Source organism: Nerophis lumbriciformis, linkage group LG05 (assembly GCF_033978685.3).
Source record: "Nerophis lumbriciformis linkage group LG05, RoL_Nlum_v2.1, whole genome shotgun sequence".
Taxonomy (NCBI): Eukaryota; Metazoa; Chordata; class Actinopteri; order Syngnathiformes; family Syngnathidae; genus Nerophis; species Nerophis lumbriciformis.
In genome coordinates this window covers 6,086,626-6,107,024 of record NC_084552.2, presented here as the reverse complement: position 1 = coordinate 6,107,024, position 20,399 = coordinate 6,086,626, and the positions used below count along the sequence as shown (strand labels likewise).

At 40.4% G+C, this 20,399-nt stretch overlaps 1 protein-coding gene across 6 annotated transcripts in view; it reads left to right on the top strand.

The window, feature by feature from the left end:
* The window catches only part of strip2 (striatin interacting protein 2), a 118,898-nt gene that overhangs the window by 31,412 nt on the left and 67,087 nt on the right, over positions 1 to 20,399 (top strand). For 4 of the 6 annotated variants that reach the window (XR_009815329.1, XR_009815327.2, XR_009815328.2 and 1 more), the window contains exons 6-10: positions 11,028 to 11,096; positions 11,268 to 11,374; positions 11,438 to 11,565; positions 16,407 to 16,595; positions 16,860 to 16,910. Coding sequence is in view for 3 of the 6 variants with exons in the window: in XM_061961373.2 (XP_061817357.1) it covers positions 11,028 to 11,096; positions 11,268 to 11,374; positions 11,438 to 11,565; positions 16,407 to 16,595; positions 16,860 to 16,910 (544 nt within the window). In the remaining 3 variants the exon portion in view is untranslated. The remainder of the gene's footprint in view (positions 1 to 11,027; positions 11,097 to 11,267; positions 11,375 to 11,437; positions 11,566 to 16,406; positions 16,596 to 16,859; positions 16,911 to 20,399) is intronic. The other 2 variants (XM_061961374.2, XM_061961375.2) reach the window with 2 other exon arrangements.

The window sequence follows — 20,399 nt, the reverse complement described above, 5'->3', positions numbered from 1 at the left end:
ACACAAAGCTTTTTTACTTTAAAACTGTTATTACTCAAAAAATAATAAAAACTTATAATCGATGGTTTGATCGAAAGTAGATCTACAGATTTAAGCGTTGAAAGTAAAAAAAAAAAAAAATGTATGTAAGACTTATTTTTAACACTTTTATGAGTGTGCGGGCCTTTTGGATCCATGAGACTTAGACTTAGACAAACTTTATTGATCCACAAGGGAAATTGTTCCACACAGTAGCTCAGTTAGAAAGGATGGAAAGGATAAGGATGGAAAGCATAATGCAGGTATTAAGTAGCATACCTGCCAACTACTCCGGTTTTCCCGTAATTCGTACGGTTTTCATCAACCTATTCCGGGTTACGGTTGCAGTGATAAAAAATACGGTTTTTCATTAATTTAAAAAAAAAAAAAGGGTGAAAACTACGCGAATTGCACCTTGTGCAGACAAGATTTTTCGATCGAACACGGAGGAATTAGCGATGTAAAAGACCACGTTGGGACAAAAAAACACAAGTCTAATGCCGTTGCTAGCGATACAAGTGGAAAACTTTCAACGTTTTTCGTCGCCCAAACAGATTCTTTGGATGTGATAAATGCCGAAGTTTTATTTACGGAGGCAATAATTGAGCATGGACTTCCAATCGCACTGGCTGATCACATGGGACAGTTAAATGTTTGTAATGCAACCTTTAAAAATCATTACGCGGTGATCGCGGTCCCAAAAATAAACTTTTCTTGCATGATAATGTCCAGAAAAATTCGCTTTATATTACTATAGAGTCCTTTTAACGAATGAGTTTGATGGTTTATCACAAACCTTAAATGAAAGAAGTCCTTTGTTCTCCCGCACCATGCGCTTTGGCCTTGCTTCGTGTTTGGTGCGCAATCCTGTCGGCTGTATTTCACAGCACGACATACTGTTAAAAGTGTTTATACTATTTATGCTTTCAAGTCCAAGTTGAAGAAATCTTGTTAAATGTTGACAGCATAACTACCAAAATACAGAAGTATGTCCTTAATATTTTTGCAGTGCTATTTCTGTTGAAAAGTTCAAATGATTACATTAGAGATGTGATGTGCCACTTTTCAAGTGTCTGATGGCTTAAATTAATTTTCATTAATTTTTCATATTTTCAATTCTTTTGAAAGGCTTACAAAAAAACTACATTTGAATTGTAATTCCATGCTATTGACAGGACTATTAATTTTAATGAAGTTAGCTTACCATGTTTACAGTATGATAATTGTGATAGAAATGTGAATTTTAGGCACAGAATATTTTTTACAATTGAACAAGGCAGTAGATTATACAAGCTTGGACAGAAAGTTAATAATGACACCAATTTTTTTTAAATGGAATTGTTTAGTACTGTTTTACCATTTGTTTACCGGTACTGTAAAAAGTGTTTATACTTTCAATTAACAAATTGAAGTCTTGTGAAAGGTTGACAGGATAACTGGCATTAACTGTCAAAATAATTTCAAACTATTGAAGTTAGCTTACAGAATAAACATGTCAATCAACCCATATGATTTTTGCTGTAATATTTTTGTTTTGAAAAGTCACTGTGACTGATAGAAAAGTGATGGTTTTAGCAACATTTTAACCTGTCTGAATGCAATCAATCATTTTGCGTCGGGGGGGCAACCCTGAACCCCCCACCAGGACATTGTCCTGGACCTACCGGGACCTGTGGCCCCTGGACCCTGGCTACTAGGTTTTTCTGATTTCAAAAGTTGGCAGGTATGAAATAAGCTAAATTTAAAGGGCAAACAGGTAGTGAGTAAAAGTTGCAATATTGACACTAATAACACAAAGCTTTTTTACTTTAAAACTGTTATTGCTCAAAAAATAATAAAAACTTATAATCGATGGTTTGATCGAAAGTAGATCTACAGATTTAAGCGTTGAAAGTAAAAAAAAAGAAAATGTATGTAAGACTTATTTTTAACACTTTTATGAGTGTGCGGGCCTTTTGGATCCCTGAGACTTAGACTTAGACTTAGACAAACTTTATTGATCCACAAGGGAAATTGTTCCACACAGTAGCTCAGTTAGAAAGGATAAGGATGGAAAGCATAATGCAGGTATGAAGTAGACTAAACATGTACCAAAGTAGCGATATAAAATGTACCATATTTGTAATATTTACATATTATAAATACAGTGTGTAATATATACTTGTCATGACTTGATCTTGGGTGTTTGCTTTTCCGGGATGCAACGGAAAGTTGGCTCGGGCGAGACGGGAATGAAGGTACATGATTTATCAATATATCAAAAAAAAAAGTACAAACGAAAAGCGCGCACAGTGGCGGAGAATAAACTATGAAACCAAAAGACTATAGCAAAAAAGTACAAACGAAAAAACACGCACAATGGCGGAGAACAAACTATGAAACCAAAAAGACTATAAACATGGAACAAAAACTTACTTGGCTTGGACAAAAATAGTCGCTTGAGGAATGGACATGGAAGGAATGGACAGAGCATACAGGTAAAAGCCAGTAAATTAGAATATTTTGAAAAACTTGATTTATTTCAGTAATTGCATTCAAAAGGTGTAACTTGTACATTATATTTATTCATTGCACACAGACTGATGCATTCAAATGTTTATTTCATTTAATTTTGATGATTTGAAGTGGCAACAAATGAAAATCCAAAATTCCGTGTGTCACAAAATTAGAATATTACTTAAGGCTAATACAAAAAAGGGATTTTTAGAAATGTTGGCCAACTGAAAAGTATGAAAATGAAAAATATGAGCATGTACAATACTCAATACTTGGTTGGAGCTCCTTTTGCCTCAATTACTGAGTTAATGCGGCGTGGCATGGAGTCGATGAGTTTCTGGCACTGCTCAGGTGTTATGAGAGCCCAGGTTGCTCTGATAGTGGCCTTCAACTCTTCTGCGTTTTTGGGTCTGGCATTCTGCATCTTCCTTTTCACAATACCCCACAGATCTTCTATGGGGCTAAGGTCAGGGGAGTTGGCGGGCCAATTTAGAACAGAAATACCATGGTCCGTAAACCAGGCACGGGTAGATTTTGCGCTGTGTGCAGGCGCCAAGTCCTGTTGGAACTTGAAATCTCCATCTCCATAGAGCAGGTCAGCAGCAGGAAGCATGAAGTGCTCTAAAACTTGCTGGTAGACGGCTGCGTTGACCCTGGATCTCAGGAAACAGAGTGGACCGACACCAGCTGGACTGCTGCTGAGTGGTCCAAAGTCATGTTTTCTGACGAAAGCAAATTTTGCATTTCCTTTGGAAATCGAGGTCCCAGAGTCTGGAGGAAGACAGGAGAGGCACAGGATCCACGTTGCCTGAAGTCTAGTGTAAAGTTTCCACCATCAGTGATGGTTTGGGGTGCCATGTCATCTGCTGGTGTCGGTCCACTCTGTTTCCTGAGATCCAGGGTCAACGTAGCCGTCTACCAGCAAGTTTTAGAGCACTTCATGCTTCCTGCTGCTGACCTGCTCTATGGAGATGGAGATTTCAAGTTCCAACAGGACTTGGCGCCTGCACACAGCGCAAAATCTACCTGTGCCTGGTTTACGGACCATGGTATTTCTGTTCTAAATTGGCCCGCCAACTCCCCTGACCTTAGCCCCATAGAAAATCTGTAGGGTATTGTGAAAAGGAAGATGCAGAATGCCAGACCCAAAAACGCAGAAGAGTTGAAGGCCACTATCAGAGCAACCTGGGCTCTCATAACACCTGAGCAGTGCCAGAAACTCATCGACTCCATGCCACGCCGCATTAACGCAGTAATTGAGGCAAAAGGAGCTCCAACCAAGTATTGAGTATTGTACATGCTCATATTTTTCATTTTCATACTTTTCAGTTGGCCAACATTTCTAAAAATCCCTTTTTTGTATTAGCCTTACACAATATTCAAATTTTGTGACACACGGAATTTTGGATTTTCATTTGTTGCCACTTCAAATCATCAAAATTAAATGAAATAAACATTTGAATGCATCAGTCTGTGTGCAATGAATAAATATAATGTACAAGTTACACCTTTTGAATGCAATTACTGAAATAAATCAAGTTTTTCAAAATATTCTAATTTACTGGCTTTTACCTGTAGGTGGTTAATAGATAAGTTTTTAGTTTATTTTTGAAGTTGGAGAATGGATACAGCATCTTGAGGCTCTCATTAAGCCGGTTCCAAATCTTTGGTCCCCTGCATACAACACTTCGAGTGGTACAATCCAGTAAACGATGTTTCCCTGATATCAAATCTAAGTTACGAGTGTTGTGGGCATGCTGGGGATGGTAGATAGGAACCAAGCTACAGAGCCTAAGATTCAGTCTGTAAATGACTTGATAGGTTAAACAAGCATTTTGATAAATATTGACCTCTGTCAATCTTAAGAGATGATAATTATGGAATAGATGTCGAGTGGGGGCATTAAACTTGGACCATGACAGGGCCCGTATAATTTTCTTTTGCATGGATTCTAATTTGTGAAGGTAGGTAGGGAAGGTGTTACACCAGATGACATTACAGTAGTTTAGATGTGGTTCAAAGAGAGTTTTATACAGTGTGAGTAGAGCATAAAGAGGAAGATAATGACGAAGGTGAAAGAACAGGCCAACATATTTGGATAATTTGTTTAACAGATGGCTAATGTGACATTTGAAATTGAGGTATTCGTCAATGATGACCCCCAGGAATTTTGTGGAGTACACTCTCTGTATTTCCTGCCCATTGATGTTGATATGACAGTGCTCAGTATTTGTCCGGTTTTTACGAGAACGAAATAGAATAAAATTTGTTTTATTTACATTAAGTGAGAGCTTATTGCATTTGAACCAGGAATCTACTTTCACAAGCTCTGAATTGACAGTTACTTGTAGATCGTGTAGGCTCCTGTGTGAGGTAAACAAATTTGTATCGTCAGCAAAAATTATTTTATGAAAAGTTTCGGAGGAGTTTACAAAATCATTTATGTATAGGATAAAAAGGAGAGGCCCCAAGATGGATCCCTGGGGAACCCCATAATTTATGGTCATACAGGGTGAATTGTGATCATTGACGCATACACATTGCTGCCTTCCGTATAGGTAAGAGCGGAACCAATCGAGATCTCAAAGTCTATTATGTCAAAGGCCTTGGATAGATCCAAAAAAATGCCAATACCGCATTTTCCTTCTTCAATACAGTCATTGACCTTTTCCAAAAGGTCGAGTATAGCCATACAGGTGGTGCTTTTTTTTACGAAAACCATATTGGGAGGGGACAAGGATATTTAGTTTTTCCAGAAAGCCATTCAGTCGGTTATAGACCACTTTCTCAAATATTTTTGAAAATGTTGGTAAAATTGAAATTGGCCTATAATTGTTCATATTATTTTTATCACCTGATTTAAAAATTGGGATTATTTTTGCCACTTTGGACATTTTGGGTACAATGCCAGCACTAAGTGACAGGTTTATACAGTGACAGAGAGGATTTATGATCACATTTGCTATGGCTTTCAAGATTTTGCTACATATCCCGTCCACTCCAGCTGTATGTGATGACTTTAGGTCCATAATGATCGTATAAAGCTCATTGATGTCGGTTGGCTGCATGAAAAAGGAGCTAGGGTAGCTGCCTGATAAAAATTCTTTAAAGGAATACCCTGGAGGTTGACCTATTTTACTGGATAGGTTTTCCCCAATAGAAGCAAAAAAGGTATTAAAACTAGTTGCAATATTGACACTAATAACACAAAGCTTTTTTACTTTAAAACTGTTATTACTAAAAAAATAATAAAAACTTATAATCGATGGTTTGATCTAAAATAGATCTACAGATTTAAGCGTTGAAAGTAAAAAACAAAGAAAATGTATGTAAGACTTATTTTTAACACTTTTATGAGTGTGCGGGCCTTTTGGATCCATGAGACTTAGACTTAGACAAACTTTATTGATCCACAAGGGAAATTGTTCCACACAGTAGCTCAGTTAGAAAGGATAAGGATGGAAAGCATAATGCAGGTATTAAGTAGACTAAAAATGTACCAAAGTAGCGATATAAAATTTACCATATTTGTAATATTTACATATTATAAATACAGTATGTAATATATACTTGTCATGACTTGATCTTGGGTGTTTGCTTTTCCGGGATGCAACGGAAAGTTGGCTCGGGCGAGACGGGAATGAAGGTACATGATTTATTAATACATCCAAAAAAAAGTACAAACGAAAAGCGCGCACAGTGGCGGAGAACAAACTATGAAACCAAAAAGACTATAAACATGGAACAAAAACTTACTTGGCTTGGACAAAAATAGTTGCTTGAGGAATGGACATGGAAGGAATGGACAGAGCATAAATGTTGTGGGGTCGTCAGAAAGACAAACTGAAAAACACTGAACTTAAATACTACAGACATGATTAACGAAAACAGGTGCGTGACTCAAGACGTGAAACAGGTGCGTGACGTGACAGGTGAAAACTAATGGGTTGCTATGGTGACAATCAAGAGTGCACAATGAGTCCAAACGTGGAACAGGTGAAACTAATGGGGTAATCATGGAAACAAGACAAGGGAGTGAAAAGCCAGAAACTAAACAAAACATGACTTAAAACAAAACATGATTACACAGACATGACAATACTGATGTATTATATTACTATATATTTACCTATTCAAGGCTAAAATTTATTCACATAAATTATTCAATTTTGAAAAACGTTTTGGGGAAAATATGGCATATTTTGTGTTTTTGCATTAAAAAAAGAGCATAAAACATAAAAAAATATATATTTAAAACTTTATGGCAACGAATAGATCTGAAGTTGAACTATAGAGATGTAAGTATTGAAAGTATATATTAAAAAAAAATATATATATATGACTTATTTTTAACACTTTAATACCTGAGTCCCTTTTGGCGCCCCGGGGTCAAAATTGAGGTAGGTTGTAGTGTTTTTGAAAATGTAAAATATCGGAATGGCCCCGCTTGCTTTCATTTTTCAGTGTGTGGTGCTTAGTGGAAAAAGTTTAGATACCCCTGGTGTAAAGCATCTAAAAAAGTGCGTACATGCCTATATATTCCTCTTTGTGACTTTGATATACCGTATTTATTCATTTATTTTATTTTTATTGTTATCCATCCATTACATTAATTTTAATATGGCCGACTGTTTTCCCTTTTATTCATTTGAATTATCATTTAATTATATTTATTTATTTATGTATTTTAATTGAATGGGTGGGCTAAGGGAGGTTTCACAAAAATACATTGAAAAGAGCATTATATTTTTTTGTAGTAACACTTTATAATAAGTACACACTATTAAGCATAAAAGTGTTTATAAACTGCATCCTCACGAGCACTCATGTCAGAAATATGCTTCATAAATGATTTAATCGGTATTTTCAAATTCAATATTAATACTTAATCGTATGTACTTATTATAAAGTGTTACCACTTTTGTTTATCTGTGCACTGTGTTAATGCTCAATAAAGCACATTATACATATAAAAATTACATAATTTCAAGAGAGCTAATACAAACCCCGTTTCCATATGAGTTGGGAAATTGTGTTAGATGTAAATATAAACGGAATACAATGATTTGCAAATCATTTTCAACCCATATTCAGTTGAATATGCTACAAAGACAACATATTTGATGTTCAAACTGATAAACATTTTTTTGCAAATAATCATTAACTTTAGAATTTGATGCCAGCAACATGTGACAAAGAAGTTGGGAAAGGTGGCAATAAATACTGATAAAGTTGAGGAATGCTCATCAAACACTTATTTGGAACATCCCACAGGTGAACAGGCAAATTGGGAACAGGTGGGTGCCATGATTGGGTATAAAAGTAGATTCTACGAAATGCTCAGTCATTCACAAACAAGGAATGGGGCGAGGGTCACCACTTTGTCAACAAATGCGTGAGCAAAGTGTTGAACAGTTTAAGAAAAACCTTTCTCAACCAGTCATTGCAAGGAATTTAGTGATTTCACCATCTACGGTCCGTAATATCATCAAAGGCTTCAGAGAATCTGGAGAAATCACTGCACGTAAGCAGCTAAGCCCGTGACCTTCGATCCTTCAGGCTGTACTGCATCAACAAGCGACATCAGTGTGTAAAGGATATCACAACATGGGCTTCAGAAACCCACTGTCAGTAACTACAGTTTGTCGCTACATCTGTAAGTGCAAGTTAAAACTCTCCTATGCAAGGCGAAAACTGTTTATCAACAACACCCAGAAACGCCGTTGGCTTCGCTGGGCCGGAGCTCATCTAAGATGGACTGATACAAAGTAGAAAAGTGTTCTGTGGTCTGACAAGTCCACATTTCAAATTGTTTTTGGAAACTGTGGAGGTCGTGTCTGTTGGAATAATTCTTTGTAAGTTATCACAAAAGAAACGTTGTATTACATGATGTTCCTGATAAGAAGATGAAGGCTGTCTTTCGAGGCCTAACAAGAGGAAGAAGGCTCGTGAAACTCCACTGTGATTTCAACACGGACAGATGGCAGGATCTGCTCAACTTCCAGAGGAACTCTCTTTGAAGTGTTAAACGAACTCTCTTTGAAGTATTTCACAAACTCTCTTCCAACTATTTGGTAACCGAGGTCAACGCTATTTACGACCCGCTGCCCTCTTGAAGTCGCTGTGGTCAGGAGACGGGAGGGGTTATCCATTGTCCTCCAACACCTGCCCCAGCTGGATCCAGGAAGAGCCCAAGCCCGAGACATCCTCTTCTTGGTCTTCAATGTGACCGAAAACAATGACTGTTTTACATACTTCCCATTCCTGCTGAGACATGTGTTGGTGCGTGAACATTGAACATCTAAATAAAAGAGGAGACGAAAACCTTCTTCGTCAGAGCGTGGTGCAGGACTGTACAGAGAGTGCAGTGGCCATGTCTCTCCTCAATATTGAGTCCAAATTGAATTCTGTCTCTGTTTGATTCCTTGCCTTTTGTCTTGTTTAATAGATGTCCTCAGTGTTTGAACGTGACAGTGTCCTTTGGACTAAAGAGGAAAAGAACCATCCGGATTGTTATAGGCGCAAAGTTGAAAAGCCATCATCTGTGATGGTATGGGGGTGTATTAGTGCCCAAGACATGGGTAACTTACACATCTGTGAAGGCACCATTAATGCTGAAAGGTACATACAGGTTTTGGAGCAACATATGTTGCCATCCAAGCAACGTTACCATGGACGCCCCTGCACATGCCCTTTCCCAACTACTTTGGCACGTGTTGCAGCCATGAAATTCTAAGTTAATTATTATTTGAACATCAAATATCTTGTCTTTGTAGTGCATTCACATGAATATGGGTTTAAAAGGATTTGCAAATCATTGTGTTTTGTTTATATTTACATCTAACACAATTTCCGGGTGGATGAGATCCGCCCGGAGTTCCTTAAGGCTCTGGATGTTGTGGGGCTGTCTTGGTTGACAAGACTCTACAACATCGCGTGGACATCGGGGGCGGTACCTCTGGATTGGCAGACCGGGGTGGTGGTTCCTCTCTTTAAGAAGGGGAACCGGAGGGTGTGTTCCAACTATCGTGGGATCACACTCCTCAGCCTTCCCGGTAAGGTCTATTCAGGTGTACTGGAGAGGAGGCTACGCCGGATAGTCGAACCTCGGATTCAGGAGGAACAGTGTGGTTTTCGTCCTGGTCGTGGAACTGTGGACCAGCTCTATACTCTCGGCAGGGTCCTTGAGGGTGCATGGGAGTTTGCCCAACCAGTCTACATGTGCTTTGTGGACTTGGAGAAGGCATTCGACCGTGTACCCCGGGAAGTCCTGCGGGGAGTGCTCAGAGAGTATGGGGTAACGGACTGTCTTATTGAGGCAGTTCGCTCCCTGTATAATCAGTGTCAGAGCTTGGTCCGCATTGCCGGCAGTAAGTCGGACACGTTTCCAGTGAGGGTTGGACTCCGCCAAGGCTGCCCTTTGTCACCGATTCTGTTCATAACCTTTATGGACAGAATTTCTAGGCGCAGTCAAGGCGTTGAGGGGATCTGGTTTGGTGGCTGCAGGATTAGGTCACTGCTATTTGCAGATGATGTGGTCCTTATGGCTTCCTCCGGCCAAGATCTTCAGCTCTCACTGGATCGGTTCGCAGCCGAGTGTGAAGCGACTGGGATGGGAATCAGCACCTCCAAGTCCGAGTCCATGGTTCTCCCGGAAAAGGGTGGAGTGCCATCTCCGGGTTGGGGAGGAGATCTTGCCCCAAGTGGAGGAGTTCAAGTACCTCGGAGTCTTGTTCACGAGTGGGGGAAGAGTGGATCGTGAGATCGACAGGCGGATCGGTGCGGCGTCTTCAGTAATGCGGACGCTGTATCGATCCGTTGTGGTGAAGAAGGAGCTGAGCCGGAAGGCAAAGCTCTCGATTTACCGGTCGATCTACGTTCCCATCCTCACCTATGGTCATGAGCTTTGGGTCATGACCGAAAGGACAAGATCACGGGTACAAGCGGCCGAAATGAGTTTCCTCCGCCGAGTGGCTGGGCTCTCCCTTAGAGATAGGGTGAGAAGCTCTGTCATTCGGGGGGAGCTCAAAGTAAAGCCGCTGCTCCTCCACATCGAGAGGAGCCAGATGAGGTGGTTCGGGCATCTGGTCAGGATGCCACCCGAACGCCTCCCTAGGAAGGTGTTTCGGGCACGTCCGACCGGTAGGAGGCCACGGGGAAGACCCAGGACACGCTGGGAAGACTATATCTCCCGGCTGGCCTGGGAACGCCTCGGGATCCCCCGGGAGGAGCTGGACGAAGCGGCTGGGGAGAGGGAAGTCTGGGCTTCCCTGCTTAAGCTGCTGCCCCCGCGACCCGACCTCGGATAAGCGGAAGAAGATGGATGGATGGATGGACAATTTCCCAACTCATTTGGAAACGGGGTTTGTCGCTACAAGCAGTCTTCCCTAACAAGCATATTCATTTCTATATTACTGACTACATGATTAATGCTTCAGTTTTAACTTCACCTCCTAATAAGTTGTAATATATGTATGTTTTAAGGCTAATGATGTGTAAAATTGTGTTTTTAGTAACAACCAAGCGTGCAGCAGCGCAGTGAGGAAGCCCGCCATCTCTCTGGCAGACAGCACAGAGCTCAGGTAAATCTTATTTGGTATGCACACTCACACACTCGCATGATGTTTGTACACCCACATGCATGCATCTAATTTGCTAAATAACTGCATATTTTATTCCACCAGCGTTCTAATTATTAATAATTACACCCGCACTCCACAGTTGCCCTGTTTTTTTTATGTGATGTGTGATAGAGTGCTGCTGAGCATCATGTATCTGATGGTGGAGACCATTCGGCTTCAAACGGAGGACGACAGACCAGAGTGGAGAGCGGCCAGGGAGGCCTTCAAGACTGAGCTAGGTGTGTGAAACATGCAGCTAAATGACAATATCGTGCAGATATTGACCGTGCACCCCGTTTTAGGTGCGCCTCTGTACAACGGCGAGCCTTTTTCCCTGCTCCTCTTCACTATGGTAACCAAGTTCTGCAGCATGAACGCACCACATTTCCCCATGAAGAAAGTACTGCTGCTCTTATGGAAGACCATCCTGGTTAGTATATGCCAAGATGCTTTTTCCTCCAGTATTTGGTGTATAGTACTGCCTTTTTCTCATGGTTTTCCCTTCTAAAGCACATCAATAAGGTAACCAAAATTGTATACACGGCTTTTAAAATCCTTGTCGGAGATGTAAGCATCACAATACAAATATATATATATATATATATATATATATATATATATATATGTCTTAATAAGGTTATCCAAAAAATAGTGCTCGATACCGTAGTAGAGCGCAATATATGTGTGTGTGGGAAAAAAAATCACAAGACTATTTCATCTCTACAGGCCTGTTTCATGAGGGGGTTCCCTCAATCATCAGGAGATTTTAATGGGAGCATTCACATACCATGGTTTATATAGGGCACAGAGTGGGTGGGTACAGGCTGGCGTAGGGGCGTGGTGATTGGCTCATGTGTTACCTAGGAGGTGTTTCCGTCTGTGGCGGCATGCTGTTACAATTTCGCTGCGCTTGTTGAGGGATGACAGGTCTGGACGGTAAATAATAAACAGTTTCTCTTTCAAGCATAGGTTGCATCTTTTATTACCATGGTAAATAATAAACAGTTTCTCTTTCAAGCATAGGTTGCATCTTTTATTACCATGGTAATAAAAGATGCAACCTATGCTTGAAAGAGAAACTGTTTATTATTTACCGTCCAGACCTGTCATCCCTCAACAAGCGCAGCGAAATTGTAACAGCATGCCGCCACAGACGGAAACACCTCCTAGGTAACACATGAGCCAATCACCACGCCCCTACACCAGCCTGTACCCACCCACTCTGTGCCCTATATAATCCATGGTATGTGAATGCTCCCATTAAAATCTCCTGATGATTGAGGGAACCCCCCCTCATGAAACAGGCCTGTAGAGATGAAATAGTCTTGTGATTTCTTTCCCCACACATACATATATATATATATATATATATATATATCAGTGACGTGCGGTGAGGTTGATGGCTGGTGAGGCACTGACTTCATCACAGTCAGATTTACAAACATATGAACCTTAAAGAGTATCTTATTCACCATTTGATTGGCAGCAGTTAACGGGTTATGTTTAAAAGCTCATACCAGCATTCTTCCCTGCTTGGCACTCAGCATCAAGGGTTGGAATTGGGGGTTAAATCACCAAAAATGATTCCCGGGCGCGGCGCCGCTGCTGCCCACTGCTCCCCTCACATCCCAGGTGGTGATCAAGGGGATGGGTCAAATGCAGAGGACAAATTTCATTACACCTAGTGTGTGTGTGACGATAATTGGTACTTTAACTTAACTTTAACTTTACACATACAAACTGTAGCACACAAAAAAGCACATTTAATAAAAAAAAACGTTATTATGGTCTTACCTTTACTTAGAAATTAAGTCCATGCGCCACAACTAAAGCCCTCACTTAAACTTTCCACGTGCAAGATTGAATCTATTTAAAAAAGTGTAACCGAGGGTTTATAAATGTCGCCTATACTGTATGAAACTACAAAATAACAAACACGGAGGCTCCAGAGGACCACTTTATTTACCTTCTTTCAAAAACCTCCGCAACGTGTCATCACTTCCGCCTTTTAGCGCCTTCAAAATAAGAGCTCAAGACATATACTGTATAACAGCGCATAAACAGGAACTTAACATCACAAAGAGAAAAGCCCATAAAAATAGGTTACAAAAGTTATTTAATAAGAAGCCAAAAAGTGCAAAACAATAATGTTCATGTTGGAGGAGTTGTGAATTAGATACACCTGCAGTCTGCAGGTGTACCTAATGTTGTGGCCCAGCAGTCATTCACAACTCCTCTAACACGAACATTATTGTTTTTGCACTTTTTGGCTTCTTATGAAATAACTTTTTTTAAATAGATTCAATCTTGCACGTGGAAAGTTTAAGTGTGGGCTTTAGTTGATATAACAATTCTACGGCGGGGGTGCAGGAGGCGGGGTTACTGGAGCCTCAGCCAGTGCGTCTTTTGCAGCCGTTTTATGATCGTTCAGCACAAGAAATACGTTACACACATACAGTTGTTGACAAAATACACTGTACATTATATACCTCAGCTAACTAAACTATGGAAATGTATAATATAATTCATATAGCAATACAGTCTCACTGCACAGCAGACCAGCAGTTAGCCGAGTCCGGAATCCATGTTGAGGCACTGAGTGACGTGCCTCAACTGGCTGCTGTTCACCGCACCGTCTCTTCTCAGTATTTGAACGGCAAATGTGAAAATTCAGCGATTTTGAATAAAAATAATCTAAAACTGGTGAAGTTAAATGGAAAATAACTCTAGTGACTGCACGTCACTGATATATATATATATATACATATACAGTCGTGGTCAAAAGTTTACATACACAGTCTTATTTTTTTGTGATAGAGTGATTGGAGCACATACTTGTTTGTCACAAAAACATTCATGAAGTTTGGTTCTTTTATGAATTTATTATGGGTCTACTGAAAATGTGACCAAATCTGCTGGGTCAAAAGTATACATACAGCAATTTTATTATTTGGTTACATGTCCCTTGGCAAGTTTCACTGCAATAAGGTACTTTTGGTAGCCATCCACAAGCTTCTGCTTGAATTTTTGACCACTACTCTTGACAAAATTGGTGCAGTTCAGCTAAATGTGTTGGTTTTCTGACATTGACTTGTTTCTTCAGCATTGTCCACACGCCAGGACTTTGAGAAGGCCATTCTAAAACCTTAATTCTAGCCCGTTTTAGCTATTCCTTGACCACTTTTGACATGTGTTTGGGGTCATTGTCCTGTTGGAACACCCAACTGTGCCCAAGACCCAACCTCCGGGCTGATGATTTTAGCTTGTCCGTAAGAATTTGGAGGTAATCATCCTTTTTCATTGTCCCATTTATCAATCAATCAATCAATCAATGTTTATTTATACAGCCCTAAATCACAAGTGTCTCAAAGGGCTGCACAAGCCACAACGACATCCTCGGTACAAAGCCCACATAAAGGCAAGGAAAAACTCACCCCAGTGGGACGTCGATGTGAATGACTATTCACATCGACTACTCTCTGTAAAGCACCAATTCCATTAGCAGCAAAACAGGCCCAGAGCATAATACTACCACCACCATGCTTGACGTTAGGAATGGTGTTCCTGGGATTAAAGGCTTCGCCTTTTCTCCTACAAACATATTGCTGGGTATTGTGGCCAAACAGCTAAATTTTTGTTTCATCTGACATCAGATGGACAAAGATAAACCACATAACTTTCCTCCAGAATGTCTTATCTTTGTCCATGTGATGTCAGATGAAACAAAAAATTTAGCTGTTTGGCTACAATACCCAAGCTTTTTATAAAAACATATATATTTAATTTGATGCATTATTCTTCTTTATAATGTAATTTTTTGGTAATTAGGGCCTGCATGGGACATAAGGACCTATTGAATTTGTAAGGTTTTATTCTTTATTCTTCCGCCGCCACATTAAACTGTAATTTGACCCACTTAACATGCTTCAAAACTCACCATATTTGACCCACACATCAGGACCTGCGAAAATTGCCTTTTAAAAAAAAAAAAAAAACCCACAAAACTCAAAATTGCGCTCTAGCGCCCCCTAGGAAAGAAAAAAACTAGACTGCCTGTAACTCCCACTAGGAAGGTCGGAGAGACATGAAACAAAAACCTCTATGTAGGTCTGACTTAGACCTACATTTCATAATGGTACATTCTCGGGCTAAAATCAACAGGAAGTTGGCAATTCCCCCTTCAAGACAAAAAAGTACTAAAAACAGTCACTTTTACCTCTTTGAGCTGTATTTTGACCCCCTTAACATGCTTCAAAACTCACCGAACTGAACACACACATCAGGACTGGCAAAAATTACGATCTAATAAAAAAACCTAACCCCAAATCTCAAAATTGTGCTCTAGCGCAATTTTTTAATGAAACGCACAAAAAACTGCTCCTCGGATGAAAAAACTGACAAAACTGCCTGTAACTCCCACTGGGAAGGTCGGAGAGACATGAAACAAAAACCTCTATGTAGGTCTCACTTAGACCTACATTTCATAAATTGACAACCCCCAGCAAAAATCAACAGGAAGTTTGCTATTCCCCCTTCAAAACAATTTTTTTGTAAAAACCGGTCACCTTCCTTCAAAAACTATCTCCTCTGAGCGCGTTTGTCGTTTTGGCTTCAAACTAACACAGGAGAGAGATTAAACCCTTGTGTATAAAATAACAGAACAGCGTTTTAATACCTGCTCCGGTTTTGATTTTATGACCCTTCAAAGACCCGCTGCGCTGATGCTGCTGCGCTGCTGTTTTTTTAAGATGGCTGCTTAAAAGCAGGAAGCACCAACGTGCCCACACAATGCAGACAAGGTAGGTACACTAGACAAAAGTCTTGGGACACTTCAGACTAAAAGTAGACAAAAGTATTGGGACACTTAGGACTATCACTGGACAAAAGTATTGGGACACTTAGGACTACAACTTGACAAAAGCATTGGGACACTTGGGACTAAAACTGGACAAAAGTATTGAGACACTTGGGACTAACACTGGACAAAAGTATTGGGACACATAGGACTAGCACCTGCCAAGTTTGCGGGCCCGACCAACGCTGCTTGCAGCTTTAATTTATTTTGTCATTTAATATATATTAAAAAAATGCATATATTATGTTAACAAGTTTTTTTCCCCATCATTGTAAATAAAATTAGATATGTGTCAAACCAAATTCAATAACATACAATAAAGTCGGCAACCACAATGTATCCAACCGGGCATTTTGTACGTTTTCCTATGCATTCCAAACATAAGTGAATAGAAGCACTAAATGCTCCTCTTCCAGTTCACCCTGGGGGGGTTCGAGGAGCTCCAGGAGATGAAGGTACGAGGCCGCGAGCGTCTTAACCTGCCCCCGCTCCCCGAGGACAGCATCAAGGTGGTGAGGGCCATGAGGGCCGCGTCGCCCCCGGCCTCCGCCATGGAGCTCATCGAGCAGCAGCAGCAGCAGAAGAGAGGGCGGCGCAGTCGAAGGGTATAGAACCCCCGACCCCCACCCACCCCGAGCATCAGTGGACACACACACATGAATTATATTTTACAGTACAGTTATACACACACACACACAAACTAGCACCTCCACCTGCTGGCTTCTTCATTAGACACTAACAGCATTATTAGTGCTAACAGATCATACACAACAATAACACTAATTTTTCATCCCATTAAAGCCATCCTTCTCTAATCCAACAACAACGAGGCCAACAATGATGGGACGCTCTTCCTTGTGTCCCCACAGAGTGCCTTTGTTGATAGCTTGGAAGGAGACAGTCCCTTTCCCAAGAAGCAGGTCTTTACCCGCAAATTCCCTCTCCTTTTTCTGCACTGAGCTTCTTTTGCACTCCGTCACTTCCTCTCTCTCTTTTTATGGCCTTCTCTTCTAACCCCATCCATTCATGCACCAGTCCATTAACAAATATTACTGCCACCCTTAAACTACTTTTGACAATGTAAATGCGACTTTCGATAAAAAGTGTCGGCGCTGCTTTACGTGACTCACAACAGTTTAGGGATATTCGGCTTTCGGTTGACTTTTTAGGGTGAATCCAAAATGCATTATAACAAGAGCTGTGAAATGGTATTTAAAAAAAGAGATTAATTACACTTTTAAGTGAGGATGAATCATTGGTTATCACTCGCTTTGCTTAATTTAAATTCACGTAAAAAAAGACCTTATTATTTAGACATAAATGCAATTTTACTGTCATTTAATGTGTCCCGCAAAAGCCTGGAAATAATGTGTGTACCTTATCTTTCTTACTAAATGTAGTCATTATATACATTTTGACAGAATTTTTTTTTCTAATGCATAAAATTGCATATGTTTTAAACTTTAATATTATCTGCTCATGCAACAAATATGTTATTATTATTTTTATTAGAGGTGGGAATTATTAGGCACCTCACAATTCGATCTGATTCAAAATCAATTCTAGATTCAAATAGATTCTCGCAATGCATTATTTGGTATAATAATTATAATAATACCTTCTTTTGGTTGCTGACATATGACATATACGTGCAGCGAGTAAGCATGGAAATGCACTAAAAAATGTATATTTTAAATGGATTCCTGAAAAAAAAAAATATATATTTATTTATATGTATACAGTACAGGCCAAAAATTTGGACACACCTTCTCATTCAATGCATTTTCTTTATTTTCATGACTATTTACATCGTAGATTGTCACTGAAGGCATCAAAACTATGAATGAACACATGTGGAATTATGTACTGAACAAAAAAAACACAAAAACAAACTGAAAACATGTTTTATATTCTAGTTTCTTCAAAATAGCCACTCTTTGCTCTGATTAGTGCTTTGCACGCTCTTGGCATTCTCTCAATGAGCTTCAAGAGGTAGTCACCTGAAATGGTTTTCACTTCACAGGTGTGCTTGAAGCTCATCAAGAGAATGCCAAGAGTGTGTAAATATATATATATATGTATGTATATATATATATATATATATATATATATATATATATATATATATATATATATATATATATATATATATATATATATATATATATATATATATATATATATATATATATATATATATATGTATGTATGTATGTATGTATGTATGTATGTATGTTTATATATATATATGTATGTATGTATATATATGTATGTATGTATGTATGTATGTATGTATGTATATATGTATGTATGTATGTATGTATATATATATATATATGTATGTATATATATATATATATATATATATGTATGTATATATATATATATATATATATATATATATATATATATATATATATATATATATATATATACATATATATTTATATATATACATATATATATACACATACATACACACTAGAGATGCGCGGATAGGCAATTATTTCATCCGCAACCGCATCAGAAAGTCGTCAACCATCCGCAATCCACCCGATCTAACATTTGATCAGAACCGCATCCGCCCGCACCCGCCCGTTGTTATATATCTAATATAGACGATGCAAGGCATTAGTGAGGTTATAAAGCTTTTGCCTGTTAAAGAAAGGAGACTGATCCAATGCAGCACAGACATTCGCGTGCCACGCTGTCACGACCCAGACGCACACCAGTGCGCAATCATATGGGAGCCGCGCTGAGCGCACCTCCAAGCGCGTCTCGCTGCCGGCGACGGCCGGGTATATGGGCCCGACGCTCCAGCGCCATCCATTTTCAGGGCTAGTTGATTCGGCAGGTGGGTTGTTACACACTCCTTAGCGGGTTCCAACTTCCATGGCCACCGTCCTAGCTGCTGTCTATATCAACCAGGGTGAGCCCCACCCCTTTCGTGAGCACACTGCGCGCGGCAACAGGGGTGGCGGGCAGGTAAGCTGCGCGGGCGGAGCGCGCGGAGTGACCCCTGTTACGAGCCACCGGCCACGGGGGTGGCGGGCAGGTAAGCTGCTTACCTGCTGCGCGTGACGCCGGCCGCGGCAAAGGCGGACGAGGCGGGGTGTCGGTGCGGTGGGCGCGGTGGTGACCCTGGACGTGCGTCGGGCCCTTCTCGTGGATCGCCTCAGCTACGGCTCCCGGTGGGGCCCTCTCGGGGGAAGGGGCCTCGGTCCCGGACCCCGGCGAGGCGTCCCTTCTCCGCTCCGTAAAAGTGTCCATCTCTTTTTTTTTTTTTTCTTCTGTTGTGGCATATGCTGCAGGTGCCTGCTCGTTTTTTGTATGTGGGTAACAACATTTAACTATGTATATATATTTCCGAATTGGTTTAACTGCCACCCGCCTGAATCTATTTAAAATCAAATTTTTTTTTAACCACCCGACCCGACCCGCGGATAAAATCGAATTTTTTAAAATTTCATCCGCCCGATCCGCGGATAATCCGCGGACTCCGCGGTTGTGCCCGCAAACCGCGCATTTCTAATACACACACACGTTAAGTCAGGAAAAAACACGGAGGCTATTTAAAGTTAAAGTTCAAGTCACACACACACACTAGGTGTGGTGAAATGTGTCCTCTGCATTTGACCCATCCCCATGTTCACCCCCTGGGAGGTGAGGGGAGCAGTGAGCAGCAGCGTGCGCCGCGCTCAGGAATCATTTGGTGATTTAACCCCCAATTCCAACCCTTGATGCTGAGTGCCAAGCAGGGAGACAATGGGTCCCAGTTTTTGTAGTCTTCGGTATGACTCGGCTGGGGTTTGAACTCACAACCTCCCAGTCTCACGGCGGACACTCTAACCACAAGGCCACTGAGCTGGCTATTACATCCCCACAAGCCTGTTTCGCAGGTTTCCCTGCTTTTCAGGGGAAAAGTCCCCTGAGAAGCAGGGAAACCTTCAGGGGAATTTTCTCCTGAAGACCAGGGAAACCTGTGAAAAAGGCTTGTAGGGATGAAATAGCCTCCGTGTTTTTTCCTGACCTAACGTATATTCCGCCGGTATTGAGCACTGTATAACGGATTAACCACAGTAACCTCAACTATATATTAATATATATCTATAATATATATATATATATATCCCAGCAATGTGGCCCCCGAGTTAAACTGTTTGGGATATAGATAGATAGCCCGGGCCCCGGCCAAATCCTTTTAACCAAATGTGGCTCCCGAGTCAAACCATTTGGGGACCCCTAGTAAATAATGTACAACAAAGTCCATAAAAAATAAGTACAATAAAATACATATGGATATGATCATACAAATACACTAAAATGAAGATCCATATAAAACAGTAGGTTCACAAACAAAGTCACCATAGTAGTTCAAGTGCATAAGGCAGATAGAGACGTGCGAGTGT